Genomic DNA, 17,208 nt, shown 5'->3' with positions numbered 1-17,208 from the left:
AGCCAACCTCCAAAATAGGCCAAATAGGCATTTCAAAAAGCTGAGACAAATCTTGGAAGAGGTGGAAAGACTGATCTCTGGGTAATGGAGGCCTCATCTGGGCAGGGGACAATCCTAAGTACACTAGGTCACCAGCACATTGCTCTTCTGACTGACCGAAGGCAGGCAGCTATCCGGTAGCTGTTGTGAAGTCTTACAACATGCACAGATGTGTATTAGCAAAACACAGGGCAGGGTAGATGGTTTTAATGAATGGATTGTGCTGAGCTGAGTTTATTCTGATTAGAAGTATACCAAGAGATAAAATGAATGCTATTCCATGTTCTGTTCCATGAACATAAGGCTAAAAATATCTCTAGGTAGATAAAAGATAGAAACAGAAATGGAGAAAAAGTTGACTTTTTCATGGACTTTATTATTGCTATAGTTACTTTGATTCATTGAGTTCTTACTATGTTCATGGTTCTAAGCATATTGCAGTTACTAATTCATTTCACCCTCGTAACACATCATGAAGTAAATTCCACTGTCATCCTTACTTTACGGAGGCAAGGAAATGTTGAGTGGTACACCAATGATCATGTAACTAACGGGTAGTAAATCCTAGAGTCCAAAATAAGCCACTTGGTAGGGTTCAATAAATGGATCCATATTTTAAACAGAGAGCACAGAATTGTTATAGGAGTAAAGTGTACTAAGCATAAGTGATTTCAACTTCTTAAACTTTGCTAATTTTATCAGTTAGCTAAAGGTAAATATATGACAGGCCCCTACCACCCTTTGTAGACAACTGTACCTCCCAGAAGGTACAGAAAATGATAAGGAGGGTTACATCTCTGGCTGACTTTAAAAAAAAAGGATGGATGAATTTAAGGTGATGGGGCACTTTAGGGAAAGTAACCATTTTATCTGAGGGTCCCTGAGTATATTATTGAAGCCATAGTCCTAGACTTCATGGAAGTGGATGTCATTCCCTGCCTTGGTTTACCCTAGAGTCAGGAACATGTGTGCCTTTACTAGCTGCTTTGCATTCAGTTCTGATTTCTAAAAAACAAACAAAAACCTCATTTGCTTACTCATGTACTGCAAAACATGTACTACAAACAAGGACATTGGTGGGTTCATACACTAAACGAACCTGAAGGTTGGACAAAATGCGAAGGGTGAGTTAAAAGGTCTTTTGAAAAGAAGTTCAGAGCAAGAAGAATAAAAACAGGACAGATGTGCAACTCATACAATTGGCTAATAGATAACCAAAGTTAGGGGTGCGTTTTCAGCTAACAGTTTTCCTTGTGAAAAAGAATGGTCATAGTTTCACAGGGTAAAATAAATATCAGTACACCTGAAATGAATCTAAGATAGGCAGAATCTATAAAGAGGACTTGAATTATTTTATGTGAATTAAACTCTCGGAGTGACAATAGGATGGACAGATAAAGTGGATTTTTAGTAACGGTTGTTGAAGTTTCAGGAACTGTGGTGTGGGTGAAATGTGATAGAAGACTGGAGATGGCAAATACTGTTTTGGTTTTCAAAGAGGAATAGGAAGCAAGCAGATGGGCTCCTTAACTTAGACCAGGAAACAGCACATGGGTGGAGTGAAAATTTCTGTAACAGATTATTAAAAGGTAATTTATAGGAATTTAGGGGGAAAAGTAACAATGAAAAGGTAACACAGATTCTGTAAGAACAAGCTAACAAATACCTGTTTTTTTCTGTTTTGACATGGTTGTTAGATTAGCAGATCAGTAAAACTGCAGGTATAATGTATATAATAAAGCACTTGACAAGATCTCTTACAATATGCCAGTGAAACCACAAAACAGAAAAATACGGATAGCATGCTAGTAAAAGAATACTACCTTGTGGATTAAGATCAACCTGCAGGGAGAATCCAGAATCCTTGATCTGGTGCCATGTAATATTTTCATTAATGAAGAGACACACGGGAAGGCTCTATATTACAATGTTCAGACAGTGACAGACCACATGGATCTTGTTGTTCTATAAGATTGTATTATGGAGTTGAAATTTTTCTCTTGCTAAGTGATGTCATTACTGTCATGATGTCATAATGTAATGTGTGGCTCAAGTATCTATGTTGATGCTGGTGTAAAGAAACCTACTGCACTGACAACTTTAACACGGGAGAGTCCATACCATTAGTGACAGTACACACTACTTAATACTGAGAATAAATGACTATCTTACTGACTTATGCATTTACTACATTATACTTTTACCATTATTTTAAGAGTGTACTTTTTCTGCTTATGAAAGACAGACCTTACTGTATATCAGTGTGGTTGGGTTACGCCAGCAGCCTCATATGTCTCATGTGTATTACATGCCTTGATTTCATCAATAGGCCATGTCAAGAGACTGACTTACACCATCTAGATTTGTATAAGTTTAATGGAGTACTTTCTTAAGTGTGTAGCCCTATTTTTCAGCATCAGACTGCATACAGTTAGAATGAGCAACTAATTGTTGGTTACTGCAACTAATACAAAATGAATCTATGCCAAAATTCCATCTAAAGGGCATAACATCTGCTCTGCTCTTGCTCGAGAAGCAGTTATAGGTAACTGTCCTGCTGCTTTTTGCACCACATGATTTTTCTTTCCTCTTGTCTCAACTGACAGAATATAACTGACAGGGAGGGTGTGCCAAGAAAGTTATCCATGACCTGTTACAAAAGGGATGAACTAGGATAATCAAATTCCCTTTCCTAGTTTTTTTTTTTTTTTTGACCCTAGAACTACAAAGAACATTAGGCAGTTAGCAAAGTGACATGAAGGGCTGAACGGATGTGAAGTGAGAGGCATTACGAAGCGCACTTGGACTCCTGCGGAGCTATGAATAAAGCAGGAACTGTGTGGTACGCAAAAGCGATATTAAGCTGATGGAAAGAATAACCTACTGGGCAAAGATGGACAGAGAGGAGCAAAAGTGGGGGGTGAAGATTTGGGGGGGGGGGAAGGGAAATTCCATGTTCTATGAAATTTTACCATAAAATAATAAAATAAATTGAATAAAAAATATAGGTAATTGCCAAGTTTTATGAATCCCAAGATCTAAAGTTTTGCCCTTTCTTTGGGGTTTGAGCAGTGTTTTCTGTGTTCCCAGGCACTGATAACACAATTACTTGCCAATGCTTGAGCGACCCATGTGCTCTGCAATCACGGGGTCTAATGAGAACACACAGTGGCATTGTTGCTTTGGACAGTGCATTTCCATAGCAGTTTGGACAAACATGCACTGTGTCCTAATGGCAGAGAATAGGAAGGGACATTTGAAACTAGTTGAGGTGAAAAAACACTGAAAAGAACTATGGAGACATTCAGTTTGAAGAGAAGGGTCGGGGACTGTGAAGGGCTGTGAGAAGGATTTTATTTAGTCTGTGGTATTCTGAAATTAGAACTGGGTAAATGGGCTGGTTTGAGGAGTGGTAGATTTGGGTTTTGTGGTAGAATGGGATAGCATGGGAATAAAGGAGTTCTCTCTGGAGATAATTTATGCAGAGTCAGGAGACCACTTTGTAGAGATAGCAATATTACTTTGCAGCTATAGGGTGGTTTCCAGCACACGAGGCAGTTTCTCTGTACTACACCGTGTGGTTCTTAACAGCCTGCCCAGGCAGGCATTTCTGTACTCATTTCCACAGTTAGGGAGGCTGAAGCTCTGGGCGGAGCTGTGGTAAAGGTCATGTACAAGTTCCTGGGTACCTACACTTGGCTTCCCTGATGACAACTAAAATGAACAGTTCAAAGGATATTCTTAGAAAATTCCAGTTGATCAAGTTGATAGGGTTTCTAGGGTTTTTCAAAATCATTTTTGTGGTGCTGAATTTATTTTCAAATGTACTAAAAAAAGGTTCTCTGTTCAGTCTCACATGAAAACTTATGTTCTTCTCTACGTCTTATGAAGCTGAGACCAATTAATACATTCCTCACATAGATACAGAAGGTCCGTGGGTGCAGTTTGTACAAACAAGCCTAGATGTACTTTTCAAATAAGAATAGTTTTTCTTTCTCCACTGTCTTGAGCCCATTCCTCACCCTCCTTCCAGATTTCCTGTTACATGCTTTCTTAGAGGAAAGGAGTGTGTTTGCTTGTCAGAATTGCTAGTTAACCATATTGTCCTGCTGTTTCCTTGGCTCTCTATCACTAAGCGCTGCAAATGAATTAAAAGAAGAATGAGGAAATGGCCACTTTTATAAAGCTCTTTGAAGAAGATATACTCAAGTTTTGTTCTAGGTCTTACTCACTTTCCAGATCTTCCCCCCCTTTTAATTATCACACAGACAACACAGGAACAAACAAACAAACAAAACCAGTGATGCACACACTATCATTATTTGCCTTCTGATTTTGTTAGCCTCACCATAGCTGCTGATGGCTACATTTTCTCTTGGGAGATAACAAATAGCAGTTTATGAAAGTATTTAATTTCATAAGCGATAGAATTTTCTGGATTTGGGCCATAGTACTTTCATTTTGTTGTTGGTAACATACTCTCTGATGCCATGGCTGGCACTTAATGTTACCAGGGGGAAAAAATACTCTCATAATGACAGTTTATTAGCCCGTCCCTTCCTGTTTCTAGATGTGAGGATAGAAACTGAGATCAAACATTGTTTATAGCAAGTGGTATGCTATGCCCATTGCTCCCCCACACACGTTTTCAGGAGAAGCTTTGGTGATCATTTTAAACAAAACATAGAGAAAACAAGGAAGAAATGCCAGAATGTAAAAGATCATAGAAGGCTGTGTTTTCTTACTGCATGTATTTGTACATTGGAACCGTTACAATACTTGACTTTAAAAAGAATAATTAGAAATAAATACTAACTTCTCAGTTTGCTGTAACTAAGTATCAAGGAACCTAAAACTTGTGAAACCTTAATTCTATGACAAAGGTTTGAGGAGTGAATCTAGAAACCTGAAGTTCTGAAGTGATAGAAAAGTAGGGGTAAATACTGTTTGCTTAAAACACCCAAGCCTTATCCTAAAGACAGACCCTAGCCTTTCAAGTTCCCAATATGCTTCCGCTGGATGAAGAGGAAATGTTTGAAGGCTGCTTACTCTTTTGAAGAAACTTACAATAGAAAGGACACTCCCTGTTCCTACAGCTGTGTTCGGGTTTTCCTGTAATATTGCAGTTTCTGAAAACAAGGGACAGACACTTGTTTCTTTGAGGTTGCAGTGACAGCTCCCTTTCATGTTTTCTTGTGGGTATCTGACAGCAGAGTGTTTACACAGCTGTGATTTCAGCTTTTCACTTGTGTCTGCTTTGGTCTGTGTCTCTGGGTGTCCCTGTAGCCGGATGTACGTATGTGTGCGTGCCTATGTGTGTATCTGTGCCTGCGGAGGGTCTCTTCGCTCATGCATCTGACTCTTTAACTTCCTGTGCATTTGTGTGTCTCTGCAGTTGTCAATAGTACAAAAAACTCCCATAATCAGTGGAATCATTCCCTGCCAATTCATCAGACTATTGGCATCAATAAGAGCTCAATTACCTGGTCTCCAATGGTATGTTGCTATTCAAGACCCAGCTGTTATGCAGATGGACAGAGTCCTGGGTACTGGTTGGAGGAGCTGGAGCAGCTGGGCTCGGCTGGCTGCGGGTAGTCATAGATCTCCTCTGAAGAGAGTCGGCTGCAGGGGTCGGCTTCCGTGCGCAGGTGCAGGCATGCGGAGGTGGCGGTGGTGGTGGGAGGGGTCTGAAGGTGAACTGGTTGTGTGGGTTGCTCGGCATATCTGAAGAAGAGAAAAAACAAAACACAAAATAGAGCCTTATTCTCCCTCTTGGCAGTGAGAAAAACACATCGTGACAGACTTACCAATATTTCAGATAATATCACCTGTGGGGTGTTTGGTGGGGGGAACTTTAAGTTCAGTCTATCTGTAAAAATGTCACTTAACTTAGAAAAGCATGCGCAGCATGCTTATGAAATTTAAAACATTCACAGTTGCATTTACATATAAATTCTTCAGGGTTATAGCAGCTAAAAAGTAAATGAGGCCACCTCACACAATTTGTTATAGTGTCTGCTACTGAACAAATAAATCATCAACAAGACTCTAAGTTACAGAACAGAAGCGAGCTGATTTCCATCAGTTGCAAAAATCTTACTTCAGAAAAAACCAGGGAAAGGCACAAATCTGTTGCAAGGAAAATCACGTGGCACTTCAAATAAAAATATAAGGCCACCTTCTGGCTTACCTCAGGAAAGGATGTTAGCCTACCTACACAGGAGCAAATAGAGACTTCCCCCAAACAGTTCACAATTGTGTAGTTCAACTGTGAGAGACCAATCTCTTCGCCAAGTGCTCCCCTCATGTCTTCCTTCACCATGCCTTCAAACACTACTTGTAAAAGGCAGGTTACAAGAAATTTTCTCAGGTTGGTAAACCTAGTGCCATGGCTATGCACTTTACCATCTGTACCCTGCCCCATTGCCACACCCTTTTAGGAGCTCTGCTACATTAGCAGCAGCTTAGGCAAGCAGGAAAACCATGGTGTTCTTTTGTATTCTTCCTGTTTGTAGAGGGGTGGTGCAGCCTGGGAGAGCGGTCCTCGGACTTCTGTTGCTGCTACAGTTTGGTATCTTTCCACTGTTTTTCTGGCAGGTGCACATAAAAACAGTGAGTTAGAATTTGGCCCATGAGAAATACCCAATTAAACTCCTTTGAAAAGAAATCGCTGTTGTAGCTGATAACCACCTCCCTTCCACAGGAGAAACATAATAGATGTCAAGCGATTGCTTTTAACACCAGCACACATTGGATAAACTTTGTAGACAGCATGGTTTTGTCCCACCTCCCCAATGACTGAGAGATGAAAGCAGAAAAATGCCAGAGGCTTTCTACGCATAGCGAAGGGCTCAGCTGGTATGTGCCCAGGCCCACATTGCAGTGACTGATCACAGAAAGAAAAAAAAAATTACTTCCTCCAGTCCTTTTCATGCTAACTTGAATTTTAAAGGCACTGGCATGGTTTTCATATTCAAAAGCGATAGTACAAGTTTTTGGCTGCATTTTTCTACTACAGGTGGCACTCCCTTCAGATCAACTTGCCGTCTGAAAATCTAATTGTACAAAAACAGACAAGGAAGGGAATGGTGGTCATTTAGCTCATACAAAGGAGTCCTTGATGGTCAGTCACCCTCGCATATTTTAAGGGAATTGAAAAGCTTTATGATTACTATAATGTACCCACATTATTCCAGGACTAGCCTAAATCCCATCCTTACTTAAAATAAACAAAAATATGCACCATTAGTACTTCCAGCACTGGATTAATTTTTTAAATATCTGGGCTCACACTTATAATCATAATGAGGAACACACTTTCTGTTCTTGGGAGCTAAAGCATACAGTGCTGGAACCCAAAGATTCTTGGCCTCTTACTTTGCAAATGAGAAAACTTGTCCAGGGATCCTTGACAAGTTGATTGTACAGCCCAAGAAAATGTTCCACACATTATGACTGGCCAGGGGTCCTGTCTTTTTTTGGCAAATCTTTGTACTATGAGTTATCTTTCCCATCGTGAGACAGAGAATCATTCACCTTTTTTGGATTCTTAACTTATATGTCGTCTTCTTTCTTAGACCATAGCTCACTAAAGATAGAAAGGAAAGCAGTGTGGTGTATGGGTAATTCAATGCAGTATAGTGGAAAAGGCACACAATCATAGGTTTGCAAACTTGGGTTTCAATTCGGCCTTTTCCACTTGAAAGCTTCAACAGGTCATTTTTAAAAACAAGGCAATAATAATTTTGTCTCATAGGTCAACTTCATTTGTGTACAATGCACAGGAACACAGTATGCCAATGACTGTGTTTTGGATATAGTGAAAGGCTGAAACTCTAAACATGGAAGGAACCATACGGATACTCTAATTTTGTTCTTCACTAGCTATTTTACAGATGGGGCCCCCAAGGCTAATCAGAGAAATGATGTGTTCCAAGTTAGTCTACTTGGATGAGTTTGCCTGCTCTTGTCTGATGATTCCCAGCCCAGAGCACTTTCCATTACATTACTTAGGAAAAGTTAATAATTTTTATTTCAGCATTTAACATTATTATCTTAAATTTAGCTCTGATTTTGTAATATTATAGCTTCCTCTTCATCTTTTCTCTCTCAACAGGTCACATATTAAACACAGTAAGAGCATCATATACCATCGAGCATAGTATTGCATACAGAGCAAAATCCTTAAAATCTCTGACTGACTGAAAAGGGTTTGATTGGTCCAAGGAACTCAACCACTTTTACTGTTCCTTGTGGCCTTCATTCTGATGTAGCCCCCTGAATATTTGCATGACTGTTTATAGAGAAGTAGGTTTTTCACTTGGGGGTTTCAGTGAATTCTCTTCAAGCGCTGCTGGAAAGGAAAATGATGCCCTGAAGTGCCTGGTTACAATAATGCCCTAAAGATGTGGAAAGAGCAACAATGACAGCCTGCAGATTTGCCTTTTAAACCACACCAGGGGAAGCACTCAATGACCCAAAGGAGCAACTAGTGGGAGTCAAGGGATCGAGGAAGAAGCAGAATCAAACTTACATCCTATATTCAGATCACCTATAAGTAGCATAGGTTTGGCCTGATGTGACACCTCAATTAGTTAATCCTCCCGTCATAAGCTCTGTGATAGCATATGGGTGCTGGTTCATACCATGGCTGTTCCACTTCCCACCCAATTCCCTGCTTGTGGCCCAGGAAAACAGTGGGAGATTTCCCAAAGTCTTGGTATCCTGTACCCATATGAGATACCCAGAGGAGGCTCCTGGCTGCCGGCTTTGGATCAGCTCTGCTCTGGCCAAGTGGCCACTTGGGGAGTGAACCAGTGAATTAAAGATCCTTCTTTCTGTCTCTCCTTCTTCCTGTAAATTTGCCTTTCCAATAAAAATATATCTAAAAAATAACATACGTGATATCCACTACCAAATCTATAGGTGTTTCTGTTAGCAGAGTTATTGAAAGTTTCTATTGAGTACAATAGTTGAAAAAGCATCACTTCTTATTCACATAATCATCTAGATTCATTCCTTGCTAAAATTCTCCAAAATCTTTCTAATTTGTATGTGATAATTAATATATTACATTATTAAAAGATATAATCTTGGCAGTATAATATTTCCATTGCAGGAAGAACTGCTTTGTCATTTGATTATATATAGGCACATTATATATACACATATCCATACACATACTTGTATATTCCTATACCTGTGATAGATACACTTTGATTTTTATCTGATTTTTATTTAGTTTAATTTCCACATTTCAAATATATACTGGATTTCCTACTAGTTAATATTGTTTTTAAAGGATTTTACAATATTGGATTGTTTGCACTGAGTGAATTTATCCAGACCTTAAGCTCTTATGAAATGCAAATGATCTCAGATTCATTCTTTTTTGACCTCGGGAAAAAGATGGGGAATGCATTTGTCCTTTCCCAAATGAAGTAATTTAATCCTTGGACTCCATGAAATGGGATTTCCCAACATTAAACATTAATGAAAAATACATTAGTGTTCAGTGTCAGGAGCTGTAGCACACCAATTCCAGAAGGTTAAGAGTCACACGCACTCACTTCAAATGTATCTGGCAACCATGCTCTTCTGTGCCCAAGAGAGGCAAGGGAGAAGGGGGTGGTGGTGATTATGCAAATATGGACATGAAGACATACTTGTAAAGCTTCCTGAAAGTAAATTAAGTTTTCAGATGCAAAGGTCTAACTCCCATATTATACTTGGCAAGGAGCCAGTTTCAGATTTGAAGCCATAAATAACTTGGTAAGATGATGTCTCAGGGGAAAATCCCCCCAAACTGTAGACCTAAGGTAGTTTTAGGTGTGGCACAGCAGATACTAGAAGCATGTCTTCAGAAACAGTCTTGCTCTTACAAAAACAGGAAGAGAATAAAGTTGTCATGCATACTTTTGTTCTTTTATTTCCTTTGGCTAATAAACTTTAATTTGAACCATGTGTTAGAGAAACCTTTCAGCCAAACCTAGAATAACTGTGCTCAGAGACACTTGTGAGAACTTTGCACAATGTCTGTCAGGGTGTTTGGCCCCCGACGTTTTATTAACACAGTTTGTTCTGCTACTAGGTGATGCATGCATTTCTGAAATTCACTGCACTATGTAAAATTGTGGGTGGGAAAAAATAAGGGTAGAGGCCCCACACTCAAAAGCATCATCAGTGCCACATTCAAAAAGGAAAAACTCTAACAAAAATGGTAGTAATATTTCATACATAGTCATGACTAAGGAATACATAAATGCTATACCAAATATGACACTTTCCCTTTAAAGTCACAGAGTTGACTTGTCAAAGTGGGTCAGAAATATTGCAAGTTGCATGAGTGTGAAGGGGTAGAATTGGGGTTATTTGATTGACAGAAAGTGCTAACACCAGATGCAGATGGTGAAAATTCCTACTTGTGCCCTACTAGTGAACTGAGAAAGCTGGGGACACTTTTGTTACATGTATGTACCCATTGTGTGTAATTAGCGCAGTTAATTCCATTATATGAAGTTTTCGGTGTTCATCTATTGCTTTCAACAGATTGAAAAAATGTAAAATACATCTTACATTCAAATTGTTTTCAAATATGTCAATAGTAAGCAATGTTTTCAAAGCCAGCCTGGTAACAGGACTGATGGTACATGAAAAGTCATTTTCTGGAAATGTTTAAATATAAATATGATCAGCATTACAGTAATGACAAATTAATAATTTTTTTCTTGAAAAGTTTAAAGCAGACACATCCTACCACTTGTGCTAGTTTTTCCCAGATACACATACTTTACTCACCATTCCCTTCTTTAGTGATGTCATAACAATAAAGTCCCAACCCCAAATGCTTTTTCCCCAAAGTTACTATGCAGTATATACTGTCTAAAGGGACACATGAGTTACCAATGCTCTAGAAGGTGAGATTCAGAAACCATGCCTATGCTTACCAGACTTAGACAAGACAGTACCCTACTGGGGAGGGGTTCTCCATAGTTCCTTTTCTGCAACTCTGAAATCAAACACCAAAAAAAAAAAAAAAAAAAACAACAACAAAACAAGAGAAAACGAACAAGCAAACAAACAAAAAACCCTCAAAAATTTCATCTTTCCTTTCACAACTTGAAAGGGAAAGCCTGATTTAGTATGTGTTGATTTCATTTGTAAATTTCCATACATTTTACTGTAGAAATACTAATGCATTTTATTAAAAGGCACTGGCCCACACATTCTATGCTGGGTGTTATATAATATACAGTATATGCTCAGCATTACCATGCTAAAATTTGAAAAACACAATTTGGAAACAAGTGGAACCCAAAGGTTTTAGATAGAGGATTATGGGTCTGTATTAGCATTTAACCACCTTCGTGAACCTTTATGAGCCGATATTAATTAATGCTTATGAAGACCGTAGTAATCTACATGTGCAAAGAACATCAGGGCACCAAGGGTTATTGCCATAACTACTTACGTCAAATCTCTCAAGGCTAATTATAAGGCTTTGGTTCCTTGGATTGCTTTTCTGAACTGTTCTCTCCTAGGCAGCAGATGGGATAAAAGGAGGCTGACTTAAAAGAAAGAGCAGAGGTTTATTATTAATATTAACTATTACTAGTAATTCCAAATGCCTATTACTACTTTACAGTACTGTACTTGTCACGGGGAGTTTTCATAACCTGCAAGGAGGTGGTTTATAAATTTGCATGTTACAGCTAATATGCATTAACTTTACAGTGCTCAATGATCATCAGATTAGTCTTAAGCATATCTAACTGTGGATACTTTGGGTCTTAATCTTCAAATTAGTAACAGAGGCTGAAAGAACAGGAAGGTAAAAACTAGGGTTTCTGAAGAAAAACTAGAGCAAACAAGTAGAGTCTATCACTTTTCTGGCTAAATAACACTGCTTTAATATTCATGTTTCAGCAGCATTTAGTAAAAGGAGATTTATTAGTTAGATAAACCATTGGATTGAGAACAGATATAAACTCTTAAGTAGCTGATGTTTAATAAATACTTGTGTGTGGATAAGCATGTGTATGAGTGAGACTCGGACGACAACAGAAAGCAGCAGAAGGGGAGAGAAATACAAGTCACACTTCAAGCATATGACTACAGAAGAATCACAGAGGCTCCAGGGAGAATGCTCACATGACACTTATAACGTTTTCTCCTTTACATGGGTTCAGATTGCTTCTGGATTACTATACTCCTCAGGGCTCCCTTAGACTTGTGAGATTATATGTACTCTCTCTGAGACTAACTATTAGGCCCACCCCTTAGAGGAGTTTCAAGGGTCTCAAGTAGAACAGTTTGCTCTGTTAACTCCTACCGGTTTGGTTGATCTTTTTGTTACAAGCACTAGAAGTAAAGGCCACATGGAAGCACCTGCGACCTTTTCACATGTTTGTGCTGAGGCTCACATTTGTATTACTTAATTCTCTCTGATGCTTATATTCAAACAATATGCTGGTCCACCTCCAGATGGCTCAGGCTTTCTATTTTCTAGGTCTCATTAATCTCTTTTTCTATTCCACAATGTATTGCTCAGACATAACAATGAGCCAAAGATGCACAAGTCTGCCCTCCCCAGCCATTTCTTCCATCCTTGTTGGTTCTAGGGGGAATGCAGCTTTGCAGTGCACTATATTGTGATTACAAAGCTAATCTTAGGCATAATGGTCAACATTCCTGCCAATAACTTGCTTGCTTGTTAAGTCAATCAATGCTCTGACACAGACTAAGACAAATAATCTAGATCCTATAGCCAAGAAAAGGAAAAGGGGTGGGGGTTAGGGCAAATGGTTTTGTTTAAATTATTGAGGCAGGGGATCAATCTACCTAATTTTCTTGGTTGTGAAAAAATAATGGCTACAACTTTGATTATATTTTTCAAAGTAGACAATGTCAAACAAAAAAATGAAGATGAAGCCAATACATTGGCTACCTTAGTAAATTACTATTTATATAAGTTAAATGGTTAAGAACTGAACTTGATAGTAAATGCAGAAGTTTATTATTTTTATGTTCTGTTTCTAATTGAGTGTTTAAAAATGGTACATATTTATGGAGTACCATGTGATGTTTCAATACATGTATACATGAATACATGTGTAATGTCTTTATCAGGAAAATCTTGTCTCCTCAAACACCATTTCTTCATGATGCAAACACTGAAAATCTTTTCTTCCAGCCTCTTAGAAATACAGTACAAATACCTATAATAACCTTACTGTGTAATTCCCTTAATTATAACTCCATATTTAAATATGAATATATAGCATTAATTAATTGCAATTAGTGCTTAGCCAAAGCCTTTTCATATAGTCCTGAAGGAAACTATTATCCACTATGTACCATGAAACATGAAATAGATAATTGCCCTGTTTTATCTTATGCTGACAATGATTCTGTGGCTTCCATTATTAGCCAGTGAAGTATATCAAAAAGAAAATATAAAAAAGTAATGATCCTTAGAAGTTTCACATTAAGTTTATACTCAAACTAAACTCATATGTAGGTATTTCAATTGCTTGCAATCCAAAGTTCATTATTTATTTGCAAGTATATAATGGAGGGTTATGAATTAACTGACAGTAAATCATTTACTAAATTAGCTAATAATAGATATTCTAGAATTATATGAAGTTTCTATTTTCAGGATTTTATTTTCACTATACTGTATCATTTACTCCATTTTGGGCAATTATTTCCTTTTATATGAAAGGTGGAGAGACAATAGGTTCAAGGGAGGGAGAGGGAGGGATGGAGTGGATAAGTGGAACAGGATGGAGGGGAAAAGAGAAAGGAGAGAAGAGAGGGGAGAGAAGACAGATAGTGTGGGCAAAGAAGGGGAAAGAGGAGAGAGGTAGCCAAAGGGAGAGAGCAGGAGAGAGGGAGACAGAAATAGAGAATGAACAAATACATGAGAATAAATTTTCCATTTACTGCTTCAATCCCCAAATGGTTGTGACAGCCAGGTTGGGGGCAGGCCAAAGCCAGGAAAGAGCAAGTTCTTTATGGTTTCCCACATGGATGGCAGATGCCCAAGCTATCGGACCACCTATAAATACCTTTACAGGCACTAAAAACTTTATGAAAAACAGAGTAGCTGGGACTAGGAACTGGTGCTACAATACAGGATGCTGGTATTGCAAGCCATGGCTTTACCACCATGCTGACCCCATCCTCCACAGATCTGTTTTTTAAAAAATCAATGGATGAAATTCTTTTTAAAGCTATTTATTAAAAATGGAATTCTGAAGTTTGAAGTACAAATCAAGGAACCATTATAGCCACTTCTAAAGTTCTAAAAAAAGGTTCCAAAATTAAGTTATATTACTAAACCTACCTTATATACTTTGCTTATGCTAAGCTATGCATATTAACTCATTTTAGTTTTCTTTCAGAATCTGATTCATGTGCTTAATTATATTACTGCTTATCTCCCTGGACTCCCACCAGTTTAACTGGGTCTTTATGGGTCCCCAATCAAAAATACAGCATTTTGGATGAACATCACCCAGAATACAAACATTTACTCAATAAATTATTTTGTAATGATATCTGTTCACATGTAGCCTCAAACTATATATAGATCACACTTGAAACTTCATTAACTTGAAGATGGATAATGAAGTCATGAGAAAGCTCAAATATGAAATATACTGATATTGTGATATCGATGGCTTCTGTAGTAGATTGAGTGAAATGTTCATCAAAATAAGCAAATCAATAGAATCTAATGTAATAGCACAGTGAAGAATGGTGAAATTATTTAATCCCTCAATAACATTGAGATATTGCATATGCATACATAGAAGACTAAAAAAGTAATACAGCTGAAGTGTAAGTAAAGCCTGCATAAATAGAAAAAAAATGTGTTGAGGTAACTATGAATATATAAGACTGTTTTGATAAATACAGATGGCAATCAAGATTAAAAAGACTAGCCACATTGTTTTTGTGAAGCAGAATCTCAAACAGAACTCTTACAGTGCCTTGAAAAGAGTGAATAAATGCCCTCGAGTGCTTTTTCATGTCTTAATACTACAAAATTTTATCATCCCACACCAGAGTGTGATGGCATCCGGGTTTGATTTGGTTGATTCTGTTTACTCTAAATGGCAAATATGCACTAAAATAGGTAGAAATACAATTAGAACACTGGCATATGTACACAGTTTAGTTCTCTTATTTATAATTCGTGAAGACAAGACTTCATTTGGTGGCCTTGGTAGTCTTAACAGTGAGTTCTCTCTCCTTCAGTGTTAAAGGACATGGTGTTACAGGATTGCTGTTTTGTTACATTCTAAGCCTCGTTACCATTTGTAAACAGCTTATGTAAAAGATAGCTCCCCTTTCTCTGGAACAGGAAGTCATTATCTTAGGGCTTAATGTTTAATTTCCTTATCTTTTTTCTTAAATATTTACTTCTTTAAATGGTAGAGCCACAGTGCAAGAGGGAAAGACTGACAGAACATAGCTGAGAGGAGAGAGGATTGTTCATTCACTGGTTGTCCATATGCTTACAGCAGTACCAGGCTGGATCAGGTGAGAAGACAGGAGCTGAGCCCTCCATGCAGATCTTCTACATGAATGGCAGGGACCCAGGTAATTGAGCGTTTATGTACTGCCTCCCAGCGTATGCATTTGCAGCAAGTTTGATTGAGGCAGAGGTGTACTTGAACTGGTTTTTCTGGCATGGCTGTCCCAAGTAGTAATTAGGTCCCTGTATCACAATGCCCGCTGATCTTCATATTTTTATTATATTGGTGTTAGGATGATTTCTCCTTATCAGCATTCACAATATAGTGCTGAGGGATTTCAACGGGCAAGTTAAACTTTGGTCTGGCACAGGGCCTTCTAGAAGTAGTCAGTTTCTGTCAAAGGTCAAGTTATACAGATATACTGGATAGAAAAAAGTATCATGCGCCACTAAGTACAGTATACTTATCTTTAAAGTAAGACTCATGTCATACTAATATGTTATTACTGTTTGCAAATTTCAAGAGAAGTTAGTGAACCATAAGAAAGAAGAAGTCAGATCAGTTATGGAGCAGTTCATATTCAGAAGGAGAAGACAGAAAGGGGGATTCTTGGTGTTATTTGTTTATTTTCAATATTGTAAGTACATAGTATTTTCCTGCTACTAATTTGCTTTCTTAAAGATGTCACCTTTTATACAGATTGCATAAACTAGTACTTTGTGACATTTTCAAATGACAATGAGTAAGTTGTATACATTAGAATTAGAGCAATGTGAGTTTAAATCATAGCACTGCTTTTTACTATCAGTTTAATACAGAGTAATCAAACTTTTTCAAATCTGTTTCTCATCTGTAAATTAGGGAAGATTCTTAACTATCTCCTAAGAATTTTGTGAAAATTACATGAGGATGGCTAGGTGCCTGGTGCACAGTAAGTACTAAAACACAATTAAATGCACTATCAGTTATTGACCTCAACAAAATTTGAACTATTCAGGAACCAGGATAAACTATTTGGATCCAAGGTACTTTATTATTTAGGAGTTCTCTGTTATAGTTTAAAACATTTTACAGTTTTCATGGGTTTCTTTTTTTTTTTCTTCTGACAGTGTTAAGAAGGCATTATTGAAGTTATGAGTCAATATTAAGAACGGTTGACTCTTATCCTTTACTCTTCCTCCAAGCCATAGCAAACAGTCTTTATTGATTAGCTTTCTTATTATGCTCCTCAGTCCTTTTCATTTCAGCCAACAGTCTCTATTTCTTGATTTTTATTTAAGTGCTCTGAATGTGTTTGCTTGCATTTTCCCTTATGCAGACTGATTTGGGTGTATACATACATGTATTTCTAACGTACCTATTATAATAATACCTTGAGACTTAGACAATAGAGTGAAGGATGTGAAGAAAAAAACATTTCCATGAATGCAGCATTAGTGCTTTGTATTTAAGAAGCATCTTTTTCATCTGCATCTCTCAAAGACTTTCATAAATATCATCTGAAGCTTTATTCACGGGGCCAAGCTGCAAGCAAAAATTGCCTTTCAAAGAATGCCCTCAAAGTATATCAAACCCCATGAGGGAAGGAGCTGTGGATAGCTTGTTAAAGTGTCAGAAATGTTCAGAGACATTTAAAAATATAAATGAAAATACCACCAAATAACTCTACTACTCAGAAGTA

General features: G+C 37.8%; 1 protein-coding gene across 3 annotated transcripts in view; it reads right to left on the bottom strand.

Annotated features, from left to right (window-relative positions):
• Positions 1 to 17,208, bottom strand: part of TENM1 (teneurin transmembrane protein 1) — a 531,802-nt gene that overhangs the window by 333,315 nt on the left and 181,279 nt on the right. For all 3 annotated transcript variants that reach the window (XM_040999695.1, XM_040999696.1, XM_040999697.1), the window contains exon 4: positions 5,523 to 5,763. In XM_040999695.1, the coding sequence (XP_040855629.1) occupies positions 5,523 to 5,763 (241 nt within the window). The remainder of the gene's footprint in view (positions 1 to 5,522; positions 5,764 to 17,208) is intronic.

The sequence above is a fragment of the Ochotona curzoniae genome, unplaced genomic scaffold (assembly GCF_017591425.1).
Source record: "Ochotona curzoniae isolate NIBS_2020 unplaced genomic scaffold, NIBS_Ocur_1.0 scaffold_1852, whole genome shotgun sequence".
NCBI classification, from domain to species: domain Eukaryota; kingdom Metazoa; phylum Chordata; class Mammalia; order Lagomorpha; family Ochotonidae; genus Ochotona; species Ochotona curzoniae.
Note: the sequence above shows the minus strand (reverse complement) of the source record. Positions and strands in the feature narration are given on the sequence as shown.